This window comes from Oncorhynchus gorbuscha, linkage group LG12 (genome assembly GCF_021184085.1).
Source record: "Oncorhynchus gorbuscha isolate QuinsamMale2020 ecotype Even-year linkage group LG12, OgorEven_v1.0, whole genome shotgun sequence".
Lineage (NCBI taxonomy): Eukaryota > Metazoa > Chordata > Actinopteri > Salmoniformes > Salmonidae > Oncorhynchus > Oncorhynchus gorbuscha.
Window position 1 is genome coordinate 46,217,307 of NC_060184.1, and position 13,631 is coordinate 46,230,937.

The window sequence follows — 13,631 nt, forward strand, 5'->3', positions numbered from 1 at the left end:
TAATGACACAACATTAAAATGGGTATTTTTCCATTAACAAATTCAATTCATTCTCATTACTAATTACATTTTCAACTCTTATCAAAATGAAAAGAAACCAATAAATACAATTATTTTTCTCAAATGTTATGTATTGTCCCATACAATAATCTGTACTCTTATTTATATATTTATATATATATATATATATATTATTTTTTTTTTAAATAAAAAAATATGGGGCATTTTGGTTGATCCCATTGCAGTTCACCCCTGACTTTGAATACCACTCACCGGTATACACACTGCTGGAATGAATGGGGAGACAAATAGGATAGTGTAGTAGGTTAGTTTTTTTTTTTTTACTAGCATCCCAAATGGCACCCTATGCCCTATGTAGTGCACTACTTTTGACCAGGGTCCATAGGGTTCTGGTCAAAACTAGTGCACTATTAAAGGAATAGGGTGCCATTTGGGAAGCATCGCTTGGCTAGGGCTCCCGTCTTCAACACATAGTGACATGCTTTATAGTTGATCCCGGGTAGAAACTAGAGGTCGACCGGTTAATCGGAATGGCCGATTTAATTAGGGACGATTTCAAGTTTTCATAACAATCAGAAATCTGTATTTTTGGACACCGATTTTTTTTGTGTTTTTTTTCTTCACCTTAATTGAATCTTTATTGAACTAGGAAAGTCAGTTAAGAACATTCTTACTTTCAATGGCCTAGGAATGGTGGGTTAACTGCCTTGTTCAGGGGCAGAACGACAGATTTTCACCTTGTCAGCTCGGGGGACCCAATCTTGCAACCTTACAGTTAACTAGTCCAACACTCTAACCACTCATTGCACTCCACAAGGAGACTGCCTGTTACACGAATGCAGTAAGCCAAGGTAAGTTGCTAGCAAGCATTAAACTTATCTTATAAAAACAATCAATCAATCAATCATAATCACTAGTTAACTACACATGGTTGATGATATTACTAGATATTATCTAGCGTGTCCTGCGGTGCATATAATCTGACTGAGCATACAAGTATCTAAGTATCTGACTGAGCGGTGGTAGGCAGAAGCAGGCGCGTAAACATTCATTCAAACAGCACTTTCTTTGCGTTTTGCCAGCAGCTCTTCGTTGTGCTTCAAGCGTTGTGCTGTTTATGCCTATCAACTCCCGAGATGAGGCTGGTGTAACCGAAGTGAAATGGCAAGCTAGTTAGCGCGCTAATAGCGTTTCAAAAGTCACTCGCTCTGAGCCTTCTAGTAGTTGTTCCCCTTGCTCTGCATGGGTAACGCTGCTTCGATGGTGACTGTTGTCGTTGTGTTGCTGGTTCGAGCCCAGGTAGCGAGGAGAGGGACGGAAGCTATACTGTTACACTGGCAATACTAAAGTGCCTATAAGAACATCTAATAGTCAAAGGTTAATGAAATACAAATGGTATAGAGGGAAATAGTCCTATAATTCCTATAATAACTACAACCTAAAACTTCTTACCTGAGAATATTGAAGACTCATGTTAAAAGGAACCAGCAGCTTTCATATGTTCTCATGTTCTGAGCAAGGAACTGAAACGTTAGCTTTCTTACATAGCACATATTGCACATTTACTTTCTTCTCCAACACATTGTTTTTGCATTATTTAAACCAAATTGAACATGTTTCATTTTTTATTTGAGGCTAAATTGATTTTATTGATGTATTATATTAAGTTAAAATAAGTGTTCATTCAGTATTTTTGTAATTGTCATTATTACAAATAAATACATGTTAAAAAATTGGCCGATTTTAATCGGTATCGGCTTTTTTGGTCCTCCAATTATCGGTATCGGCGTTGAAAAATCATCGGTCGACCCCTAGTAGAAACCCACAGATTGCCTATTTGTTTGAGTCACAGACAGATCCTCCACTTACAATTGCCTGGCCAAGTTGTCTAGCAAATGTGTCAGGGAGTCCTTAATAAATGGACGTCAGATATAATCAAATGAGTTTTAATCCAGCTCGCAAGGTGTCAGAGTGAAATGTACACACACACACACACACACACACACACACACACACACACACACACACACACACACACACACACACACACACACACACACACACACACACACACACACACACACACACACACACACACACACACACACACACACACACACACACACACACACACACACACACACACACACACACACTTCTACTCAAACTAGCATCCTGACACCCCCAGGCACTCTGTCACGATGCCCCAATTAACTAGCCCTCCTGCCTGGTACTCCCATACCCTGCATGGGCACTAAAAGCGTGAAAGTAAGGGGGTGCAAGGTGTCATGCCAGGCACCATTCATACATTTTTCACTCCCCATACGCCGATGACAGGCATTGACCTAGTTAGAACACCCACCCGCCTACCCGCCTGTCGTGTTTTTAATGCCACTCACTGGTGAAATGGGCTGGCATGGCACTAGCCATTGGCACTAGGTACCAATCTATTGTGGTGGGATTATCCTGCTTCTCGTGCAGGCCAGGGTTAATAGCGTGTTGCTAGGGGTAATTACGAAGGCGTCTCAGCACATTGGAGGAACAGGAGGTTGATGTGCTGGATGGGGCCCACTGATTGGCCAGTGGTTTATTAAAGGTAAGCTCCACTCAAGGCAAGGTCTAATGATCGTCTTTGTGGAAGGAAGCAGGGCAGCCGTGCTTCTTTGTTTGCATCGATTGCCTCTAGAGATTTAAGATGGAGTGTGCCTACTCGACAAAGTAAGATTTGAGGTTCTGTTGCCAAATCACAGAATGTCACCGATGTTCTATAGCTAATCACGTAGGGGCACTAGCTACCCCTTCCCTCCCCCCTATATCAGTGTCACCTCATGGCCTGACCTGTGACCTCTGACCGCTATCCTCCCTTTGTCTGTGGTCCCAGTAGTAAGGAGCACCGTCTCATGTTTGTATTATAATCGCTAACCTCTACTATCTGTATCAGAATAGCATCTCCAGTAGCCTCTCATCATCCTTAGTGTTGTTGACACTTCTTTCATACTTCCAAACATACTGAGCCACTGCCGCACTGCCAAAGTGAAGTAACAAGTATTTCATTCATTGACAGTTGAAAATAAGTGTCCTATTATAAAGGACAAGCGAGGAAATATGAAGGGATATAAATAAATAGAAGATTCATTCCTATCGATGTCCTTTTCATTCCATCTCCGTCCCTAGCAATGTATCTGCCTTGTTTTCTTAAACATCCTGTCATGATGGACTATTTCAGAGAGCTGGACATCTGCTGCCGCATGCTAGTTGTTGTTCTAACTTCAGAAACACACACACACAGAAAGTCCTGAGAGTTTTCTGTTTGTAATGTACATGTTAATCCGTGTGTTGCAGATGACTAACCCTGCCATCCAGAATGACTTCAGCTATTACAGGAGAACTTTGAGCCGCATGCGGATCAATAATACACCGGTGAGCTGACTACTGAACTCCAATCTGAGGGGCTGATGGTCCTTTACCCCTGAGGTTATGGCCACAGATATTTTGTGTCTGAAAATTACAGATTAAGTCAGCGTTTTTTGGACAACGAAGATGATTGTCCATCAACAAACGCACAATATGTCAGCCTTTGTGCATATGCAACGCGTCTGAAAATAGTTTACTTGAGCCACTGGGGACTCAAAGGGAGTTTGAGGCGCTCACTGGAGCACAGGGGGCGGAGCGGAGCGACATGCACCATATACATGATCTGAGATCAGTAGCATGTCCTCAGTCCCTCTGGGACTCACAGGCCTCTGTGGAACAGTTCGCACGTGATCTGAGAACAGTTTGGGGTCTGCACCACAGACCCTCTGGGATACACTGGTGTTAAGGGAAACCACCCAGACAGACCCTGTGCCCCAGTCCTCTTCCCGCTTCATTAAGCTCAGCAGGGGGCCAAGTGTTCATCCTGCATTAACATTACAGGCTATATGGGGTCATTATGGGCTATATGATAACTATTTCATGAGTAGATCTTGCACTAAGTCTATCATAAATACATTTAAAGGCAGTACAAGTTAATTGTATCATCTCTAAACCCCATGTACCTCAGGGGTCAGTATTTTGTCTCCTGATATTTGAATATTTTAGAAATGCTGTATTATTCAGATGAGATGTCTTCTTGCGATAGCATGGCAGGCGTCTAAAGGACAATTCAGCCTCCTATCTCCTCACAGCCCTACCTCAAAATGACAGCAAGTATACCATTCTCAATTGGACCAAGGACATGTTAGAAAGGTCTGCATTTTTTCAGTAGTTCTTTAGTGAATATAGTAAACGCAATCTGCCCGTGTTCTCAAGACGCGCACCTCTCAAATGACACAACTTTATTCCCTATAAAGTGCACTACTTTTGATCAGCGCCCATGGGGATCTGGTCAAAAGAAGTGCATTATGTAGGTAATGGAGTGCCATTTGGGACGCTGTCTATCCATAGCCAGGCGCTGAAAACTTTCTCCAGCCCAGCAGTACAGTGGAGCATTACTTAATTCTCAGCGTTCAAGGCACTGTCTACTGGAATCGCTCAGACATTTTATACAAAGACACAACACTTGTATTTTCCACCAGAAGAGATATTAGTTCTTATTCAAATGTGATACTTTTTTATGTGACACGTCTTGACGTCCCAGAGGATTATTCATATTATTCCGCATTAGAGAATAAAGGTTTTGTCTTTAAGGCAGAAAAATAATCTCCTTACCGTTACTGAATATACAGTATTTCTCTACCAGCATCTACTTTCTCCATAATATTCAATGTTTGTAAAGTGACAACATTGATGAACTGTTCCTTGGTTTTTCAGACAGAGGGGGAGAAAGAAGTCAACAACGAGCTGGCCAATCGGATATCTCTGTTCTACGCCGATGCCACGCCCATGTTGAAGACGTTAAGCGACGGCACGACAAAGTTTGTCTCAGAGGTAAGATCCCATCGAAAGTGGTTTCACAGCTTCCTTACTTAACAACCTTAATATCTGACACATTGCCCATCAATAATTGAAGTGACCAATGCAACAATGTGCTTTACTGTAGAAAAAAAACATCCCGTCTCTCTTTCTGTTGGCCTAGAATAAGAACTTGCCCATCGAGAACACGACAGACTGCTTAAGCACGATGGCGAGTGTGTGCAAAGTCATGTTGGAAACGCCGTAAGTGATCCCATCCACTTCCTCACTAAATCAAGACAATGTCAATGTCTGCAGAATCGTGGATCTGGGCCCATATTCTTAGTTTCTCAGAGGAGGAGTGCTGATCTATGATCAGTTTTGCCTTTAAGATCATAAGGACAATCGTATAAGGCAGAGATCATCAACTAGACTCAGCCACAGGCCGTTTTTTTTATTGAGCGGATGGGCAGGAGACCGGAACATAATTACAAAGAATTTGAATTATAATATTTAACAAAAAAATTATAATTTCAAACCTTGCTTACATTTGTATACGATCACATAAACTCAGCAAAAAAAGAAATGTCCCCTTTTCAGGACCCTGTCTTTCAAAGATAATTCGTAAAAATCCAAATATAACTTCACAGATTTTCATTGTAACGGGTTTAAACACTGTTTCCCATGCTTGTTCAATGAACCATAAACAATGAATGAACATGCACCTGTGGAACGGTCGTTTAGACACTAACAGCTTACAGACAGTAGGCAATTAAGGTCATAGTTATGAAAACATAGGACACGAAAGAGGCCTTTCTACTGACTCTGAAAAACACCAAAAGAAAGATGCGCAGGGTCCCTGCTCATCTGCGTGAATGTTGCTTTAGACATGCTGCAAGGAGGTATAAGGACTGCAGATGTGGCCAGGGCAATAAATTGCAATGTCTGTACTGTGGGGCGCATAAGACAGTGCTACAGGGAGGCAGGACGGACAGCTGATCATCCTCGCAGTGGAAGACCACGTGTAACAACACCTGCACAGGATCGGTACATCCGAACATCACACCTGCGGGACAGGTACAGGATGGCAACAACTGCCCGAGTTACACCAATAACGCAATCCCTCCATCAGTGCTCAGACTGTCCACAATAGGCTGAGAGACGCTGGACTGAGGGCTTGTAGGCCTGTTGTAAGGCAGGTCCTCGCCAGACATTACCGGCAACAACGTCGCCTATGGGCACAAACCCACCGTCACTGGACCAGACAGGACTAGCAAAAAGTGCTCTTCACTGACGAGTCGTGGTTTTGTCTCACCAGGGGTGATGATCGGATTTGCGTTTATCGTCAAAGGAATGAGCGTTACACCGAGGCCTGTACTCTGGAGCGGGATCGATTTGGAGGTGGAGGGTCCGTCATGGTCTGGGGCGGTGTGTCACAGCATCATCAGACTTAGCTTGTTGTCATTGCAGGCAATCTCAAAGCTGTGCGTTACAGGGAAGACATCCTCCTCCCTCATTTGGTACCCTTCCTGCAGGCTCATCCTGACATGACCCTCCAGCATGACAATACATTTACATTTACATTTAAGTCATTTAGCAGACGCTCTTATCCAGAGCGACTTACAAATTGGTGCATTCACCTTAAGACATCTAGTGGAACAGTCACTTTACAATAGTGCTTCTAAATCTTAAAGGGGTGGGGGGGTGAGAGGGATTACTTATCCTATCCTAGGTTTTCCTTAAAGAGGTGGGGTTTCAGGTGTCTCCGGAAGGTGGTGATTGACTCCGCTGTCCTGGCGTCGTGAGGGAGTTTGTTCCACCATTGGGGGGCCAGAGCAGCGAACAGTTTTGACTGGGCTGAGCGGGAGCTGTACTTCCTCAGTGGTAGGGAGGCGAGCAGGCCAGAGGTGGATGAACGCAGTGCCCTTGTTTGGGTGTAAGGGCCTGATCAGAGCCTGGAGGTACTGAGGTGCCGTTCCCCTCACAGCCATACAACCAGCCATACTGCTTGTTCTGTGGGTGATTTCCTAGAAGACAGGAATGTCGGTGTTCTGCCATGGCCAGCGAAGAGCCTGGATCTCAATCCCATTAAGCACGTCTGGGACCTGTTGGATCGGAGGGTGAGGGCTAGGGCCATTCCCCCCAGAAATGTCCAGGAACTTGCAGGTACCTTGGTGGAAGAATGGGGTAACATCTCACAGCAAGAACTGGCAAATCTGGTGCAGTCCATGAGGAGGAGATGCACTGCAGTACTTAATGCAGCTGGTGGCCATTCCAGATACTGACTGTTACTTATTTTGACCCCCCCTCCCCTTTGTTTAGAGACACGTTAGTCCATTTCTGTTAGTCACATGTCTATGGAACTTGTTCAGTTTATGTCTCAGTTGTTGAATCTTATGTTCATACAAATATTTGGAACCGGTTTAGGGAACAAACGTAAAAGATCAAAACATTTTTAGGAACAGAATCAGAACAGTGATCCATACTGTTCTATAACAGAACCATTCTTTTCAAAGCATGGGAACCTTTTAATAACGTTATTTTATGTTCCGGACATTTTTTTCAGTTCCACCAAAAAAACACAAAGAGCCTATCAAAAGCCCCTCTTAGGGGAAAGAAAAAATAATAATCCCGTAACATTAAATAACATTATTAACCGGTTCCCATTGTCAAAAACAAAATTGCTATTGCAACCTCTTTACAATATGGAATTGAGACCCAAAAGCTCAAGTTAAGTGTTCATTACCAAGGATGCCGTCAGCTGAGTCCATATATTTCGAAAGTTCACAACAAATCTTATACTCTTCCCTTCTTTTGGTCACCACCCTCTTGTAGTTGTCACCTTCCCAGCTATACATTTTATGACCCCACTGAGTTTCTTTATCCCCCCTGTAGTATGTCCATGGTCCTTTCTTTGTTTAGCTAGATGTCAGAATCACACCGCATCCATCTTCATTCTGGGCCTGACTCTGCTCTTTGATCCTAGGAAATGTCCTCTTATCTGATTAGGTCAACCTTTCCAAATTATCATACAGTGGTTTGCTAAAGTATTCACTCCCTTGGCATTTTTCCTATTTTGTTGCCTTACATCCTGGAATTAAAATAGAATTTTAAAATTTGGGGGGGGGGGGTGGTTGTAATTATTTGATTTACACAGCATGCCTACCACTTTGAAGATGCAAAATATTTTGTGAAACAAACACGAAATAAGACAAAAAAACAGAACTTGAACGTGCATAACTATTCACCCCCTAAGGTCAACACTTTGTAGAGCCACTTTTTGCATTAATTACAGCTGCAAGTCTCTTGGGGTATGTCTCTATAAGCTTGGCACATCTAGCCACTGGGATTTTTGCCCATTCTTCAAGGCAAAACTGCTCCAGCTCCTTCAAGTTGGATGGGTTTCTTCTGGTGTACTCGAGTGTTGCTTTAGCAGTATGCTTAGGGTCATTGTCCTGCTGGGAGGTGAGCCGCTGTCCCAGTCTCAAATCTATGGAAGACTGAAACAGGTTTCCCTCAAGAATCTGTCATTCCTTCAATTCTGACCAGTTTCCAAGTCCCTTCTTATGAAAAACATCCCCACAGGGGATGGTGTTCTCGGGGTGATGAGAGGTGTTGGGTTTGTGCCAGACATAGTGTTTTCCTTGATGGCCAAAAAGCTGAATTTTAGTCTCATCTGACCAGAGTACCTTCTTCCATATGTTTGGGGAGTCTCCCACGTGCTTATTTTCTTCTGGCCACTCTTCTGTAAAGCCCAGCTCTGTGTACGGCTTAAAGTGGTCCTATGGACAGGTACTCCAATCTCCGCTGTGAAGCTTTGCAGCTCTTCAAGGTTATCTTTGGTCTCTTTTTTGCCTCTCTGATTTAATGCCCTCCTTGCCTGGTCTGTGAGTTTTGGTGGGCGGCCCTCTCTTGGTAGGTTTGTTGTGGTGCCATATTCTTTCATTTTTTTAAACAATTTGTTAAATAATGGATTTAATGGTGTTCCGTGGGATGTTCAAAGTTTCTGATATTTTTTTATAACCCAACCCTGATCTGTACTTTTGTCCTTGACCTGTTTGGAGAGCTCCTTGGTCTTCATGGTGCCGCTTGCTTGGTGGTGCCGCTTGCTTGGTGGTGCCGCTTGCTTGGTGGTGCCGCTTGCTTGGTGGTGCCGCTTGCTTGGTGGTGCCGCTTGCCTGGTGGTGCCCCTTGCTTGGTGGTGCAACTTGCTTTGTGGTGTTGCAGACTCTGGGGCCTTTCAGTACAGGTGAAAATATACTGAGATTATGTGACAGATCATGTGACACTTAGATTGCACACAGTTGGACTTTATTTAACTAATTATGTGACTTCTGAAGGTAATTGGTTGCACCAGATCTTATTTCGGGGCTTCATAGCAAAGGAGGTGACTACATCTGCACGCACCACTTTTCCATTTTTTATTTTTTTGAAAGAAGTCATTTTTAAAATTTGAACTTCACCAATTTAGACTATTTTGTTACATTACATGAAGTACAAATAACAATAAATTTACAGGTTGTAATGCAACACAATAGGAAAAACGCCATGGGGCATGAATACTTTTGCATGGCACTGTACACAATCTTTTGGCCCAAACTCCATTAATACTCACAGTAATTATTCACTAAACAGGATACAAACAAACATTTTAACAGAATGTTAATGTTGTACTTTTCGTTTTTCGTTTCTGTTCCCTGAACCGGTTCCAACACCTGATTCGAGCTGATTTGCTAATGTTTTTACAATATTATATGTCCCACAAAAAACTTGAGGGGCCAAATAAAATTTCCCGCCAGTTGGGGAACCCTGGTGTAGGGTGTCCATCCACTCTGCACAGAGCGGGTGAAAAATGTACTTTGGTGATGAAATTTCACATCTTTATGTTAGAAAATAAATGTTACTTAGACAAATATCATGTTCATGTGCTGAATTGTTCAGTGTTGTCTTTCTCTTACGTATCATTAACATTATATCTACAAAAAAGTTTTCATAACCTAATACATCCGATAATAATCACAAAGCTCTGAGCAGCAACTTTTAGGATTTTTCATGTTGTGGTGGTCATCTGCAAAGTTGTTTTTGTGGGTTGTAAATAGCGAAATGAACATGACAAGAAATTAATTTACTGTAAAAAGCTTTGAAAATGAAAGCTTGATGTACGCTCAGTGCTCCATTGACATTTCACAGAGATACGCTTGTTTTTGTGAGAACTCTTCAAAAAAACAACAGGAATTTTGCATTAATATGAAAAGTGTACACTAAAATATGAAAATTCTACATGTCATGTCTCAAAATTGATATCGATCTTAGCTTTTATAGTGTTTTATGTCCTCAGTTGACCTTAATTCTTGCACAGTGTAACTGACATTATGATTTTCCTGATTTTTAACCACTTTCTTTCTCTGGCCTCCATTGATTTAGTCACCCTAATTTTGGACATCCTACAAGGGTAAAAACTCAAATAACTTTATGATAGAGACATGAGGTTTAGACCATTAGCATATTATTTGACCCATTGGTCAAAAGATGTGTTTTTGATTGGACTTTCTATTATATGGACAGGGAAAACATTATCCCTGATCAGCAATCTCCTTGCCTTTCTGTGTTTCCAGGGAGTACCGTAGCCGCTTCACCAGTGAGGAGACGGTTTCGTTCTGCCTGCGCGTCATGGTTGGCGTCATCATTCTCTATGACTATGTGCATCCTGTCGGAGCCTTCTCCAAGTCTTCCAAGATTGATGTGAGTGCAGGGTGGAGGCTCCCAGTCCCAGAGGATTGGCCACACACAAGCACAACACTGATTCATCTCAACATGGTGTTTTCTGCTTCACAGATGAAAGGGTGCATCAAGGTCCTCCGAGATCAACCGCCCAACAGCGTAGAAGGCCTTTTAAATGCTCTCAGGTAAGGCCCACCTTGTCTATAGCTGAACAATGCTTTTCTTTAACAGAGAATATGTTTTACAGAATACTGTTGCAACCTTTTTCTTCTCACACTTTAACAGACAGTAGTAGCATACTTACTATATACAGCCATATTTGGCCACTTTTCCTTCATTATTCCGTTTTTTTTTCAACACGTTAAGAGGTATTAAAATAATATGTTGTTTATGTGAAATGTGGAATCCCACAGTTTTAGAATTGTGAAGATCAGAGAGAATTACATTTCTTTGAGCCCCGGTGCCCTGCCCTCTTCTTAAATCTTAGTGGCTCACGCTCTCGCAGCTGTTCGCAGCTGAGACGGCCATTTTCGTGTTAACCACATCTGCACATCACCAGGTCCTTCGGGCACGCTCAGTCACTCTCTTCCAGTCACGTGAGGTCACTCCTAGGTCAAAGCCTCCAGCCCTCTTTTCTCTTTCTTTCTGTCTTTCTGGGATTGCACATCTGTCTCTGAGAGGAGAACGCCAGACTGGAAATCAACGTTCAGAGCTGTGATACTGTCATCAAGGCTTTCTCACACTCTCTGCAAGAGCAGTCGTGTTACGGTCACAGATCCTGGCACTGATCGCTCTGTCTGTTCTGTCTATTCATCTGTCTCTCGCAGGTACACAACCAAGCATTTGAATGACGAAACGACCAACAAAACAATCAAGAGCATGCTGCAGCAGCAGTAGGACTGAAACCCTGGTACAACCGCTCGCCTCATGCCGGTTTCGGGAAACATCGATGCCCTCTCCCAACGACGTCGGTGCACAGAATGTTTTGTTTGATTTTAAATGGAGAAAGAGCTGCACTTTTTTTATAATGCAAAATGCTACTGCCATTATGCACGTATTTTATGTGCCACAAAGATGTTGCTGAGATTTAAATATGTTCGATGAAGGCCATACAACAAGATGGCAGCTATGAAAGCATTGTGGGTTCTGTTTTTTTTAATGATTTGAGTTTTTCCCTGTGTAAGAGATGGAAGTGCTTTGACTTGAACATTTTAAAAAGAGAGCTATATAGAGAAATATATATTCTTTTTGTTTTGATTTATTATTTAATGTTACATCTTCTGCATGACGAAATGACATTTCTTCTATTTAAAAAAAGTATGGTTCAAGTTTTATTTGTCTGCTCAGTTGTGTTCAATGTTTTGTTCTCTGAATGGTACTTGTCCGAATTAAGATGATTAAAAACATAGTACTGTTAATGTTTTATATTTTTTATAGGTTTTGAGTGTGATTTGAGGGTATGCTATTTTTCATAGTTGTGTTGTATTTTTAATTTGGACATTTCAAACTGCGATGTGTGCAAATCAATTTAAAGTTGTGAGTCTGTACTGTTGTTGACAGTATGTTGCCGCTGGAAAAAATAAACAGAGAACTCTTGTTTTCTACAAATGACTCTGTGCTTACCCTGCATCTTTTCTAGAAAACACCTTGTAGTCAAATTTAGTTAGAGCAAGAAAAACATTTTATAGACAACGAAATACACTATATATACAAAGGTATGCGGACACCCCTTCAAAATAATGTATTCGGCTATTTCAGCCACACCTGTTACTGACAGGTGTGTAAATTTGAGCACACAGCAATGCAATCTCCATAGACCAACATTCAGTAGAATGGCCTTACTGAAGAGCTCAGTGACTATAAACATGGCACCGTCATAGGATGCCACCTTTTTAACAAGTCAGATCGTCAAATGTATGCCCTGCTAGAGCTTCCCCAGTCAACTGTAAGTGCTGTTATTGTGAAATGGAAAAGTCTAGGAAAGCCCACAAAGTGGTAGGCCACACATCTCACAGAACGGGACCACCAAGTGCTGAAGCACATAGTGCAAATCGTCTGTCCTTGGTTGCAACACTCACTACCGGGTTTCAAACTGCCTCTGGAAGCAATGTCAGCACAATCATTGTTTGTCAGGAACTTCATGAAATGAGTTTCCATGGCCAAACAGCCGCACACAAGCCTAAGATCACCATGCGCAATGCCAAGTGTCGATTGGAGTGGTGTAAAGCTCGCCGCCAATGGACTCTTTAGCAGTGGAAACGCGTTCTTTGGGGTGATGAATCACGCTTCACCATCTGGCAGTACGACGGACAAATCTGTGTTTGGCGGATGCCAGGCGAACGCTACCTGCCCCAATGCATAGTGCCAACTGTAAAGTTTTTTTGGATGAGGAATAATGGTCTGGGGCTGTTTTCTATGGTATGGGCTAGGCCCCTTAGTTCCAGTGAAAGGAACTCTTAATGCCACAGCATACAATGACATTCTAGATGATTCTGTGCTTCTAACTTTGTGGAAACAGTTTGGGGAAGGCCCTTTCCTGTTTCAGCATGACAACCCCCCCAATGCACAAAGCGAGGACAATACAGAAATGGTTTGTCGAGACCGGTGTGGAAGAACTTGACTGGCCTACACAGAGCCCTGGTCCTTCTGTAGCTCAGTTGGTAGAGCATGGCGCTTGTAACGCCAGGGTAGTGGGTTCGATTCCCGGGACCACCCATACGTAGAATGTATGCACACATGACTGTAAGTCGCTTTGGATAAAAGCGTCTGCTAAATGGCATATATTATTATTATATTATTATATATTACCTGAACCCCATCGAACACCTTTGGGATGAATTGGAATGCTGACTGCGAGTCAGGTTCAATTGCCCAATATCAGTGCCCGACCTCACTAATGCTCTTGTGGCTGATTGGAAGCTAGTCCCCGCAGCATTGTTCTGTCTCAGCCTCCAGTATTTATGCTGCAGTAGTTTGTGTCGTGGGGCTAGGGTCAGTTTGTTATATCTGGAGTACTT

General features: G+C 42.6%; 1 protein-coding gene across 2 annotated transcripts in view; it reads left to right on the plus strand.

Annotated features, from left to right (window-relative positions):
* Positions 1 to 12,226, plus strand: part of LOC123991070 (CYFIP-related Rac1 interactor B-like) — a 59,017-nt gene extending 46,791 nt beyond the window's left edge. Inside the window, exons 7-12 of one of the 2 annotated variants that reach the window (XM_046292246.1) lie at positions 3,364 to 3,441; positions 4,813 to 4,929; positions 5,078 to 5,157; positions 10,509 to 10,635; positions 10,729 to 10,799; positions 11,442 to 12,226. In XM_046292246.1, the coding sequence (XP_046148202.1) occupies positions 3,364 to 3,441; positions 4,813 to 4,929; positions 5,078 to 5,157; positions 10,509 to 10,635; positions 10,729 to 10,799; positions 11,442 to 11,511 (543 nt within the window). In that variant the 3' untranslated portion in view covers positions 11,512 to 12,226. The remainder of the gene's footprint in view (positions 1 to 3,363; positions 3,442 to 4,812; positions 4,930 to 5,077; positions 5,158 to 10,508; positions 10,636 to 10,728; positions 10,800 to 11,441) is intronic. The other variant, XM_046292247.1, reaches the window with a different exon arrangement.
* The last annotated feature ends 1,405 nt before the right edge of the window (positions 12,227 to 13,631 follow it).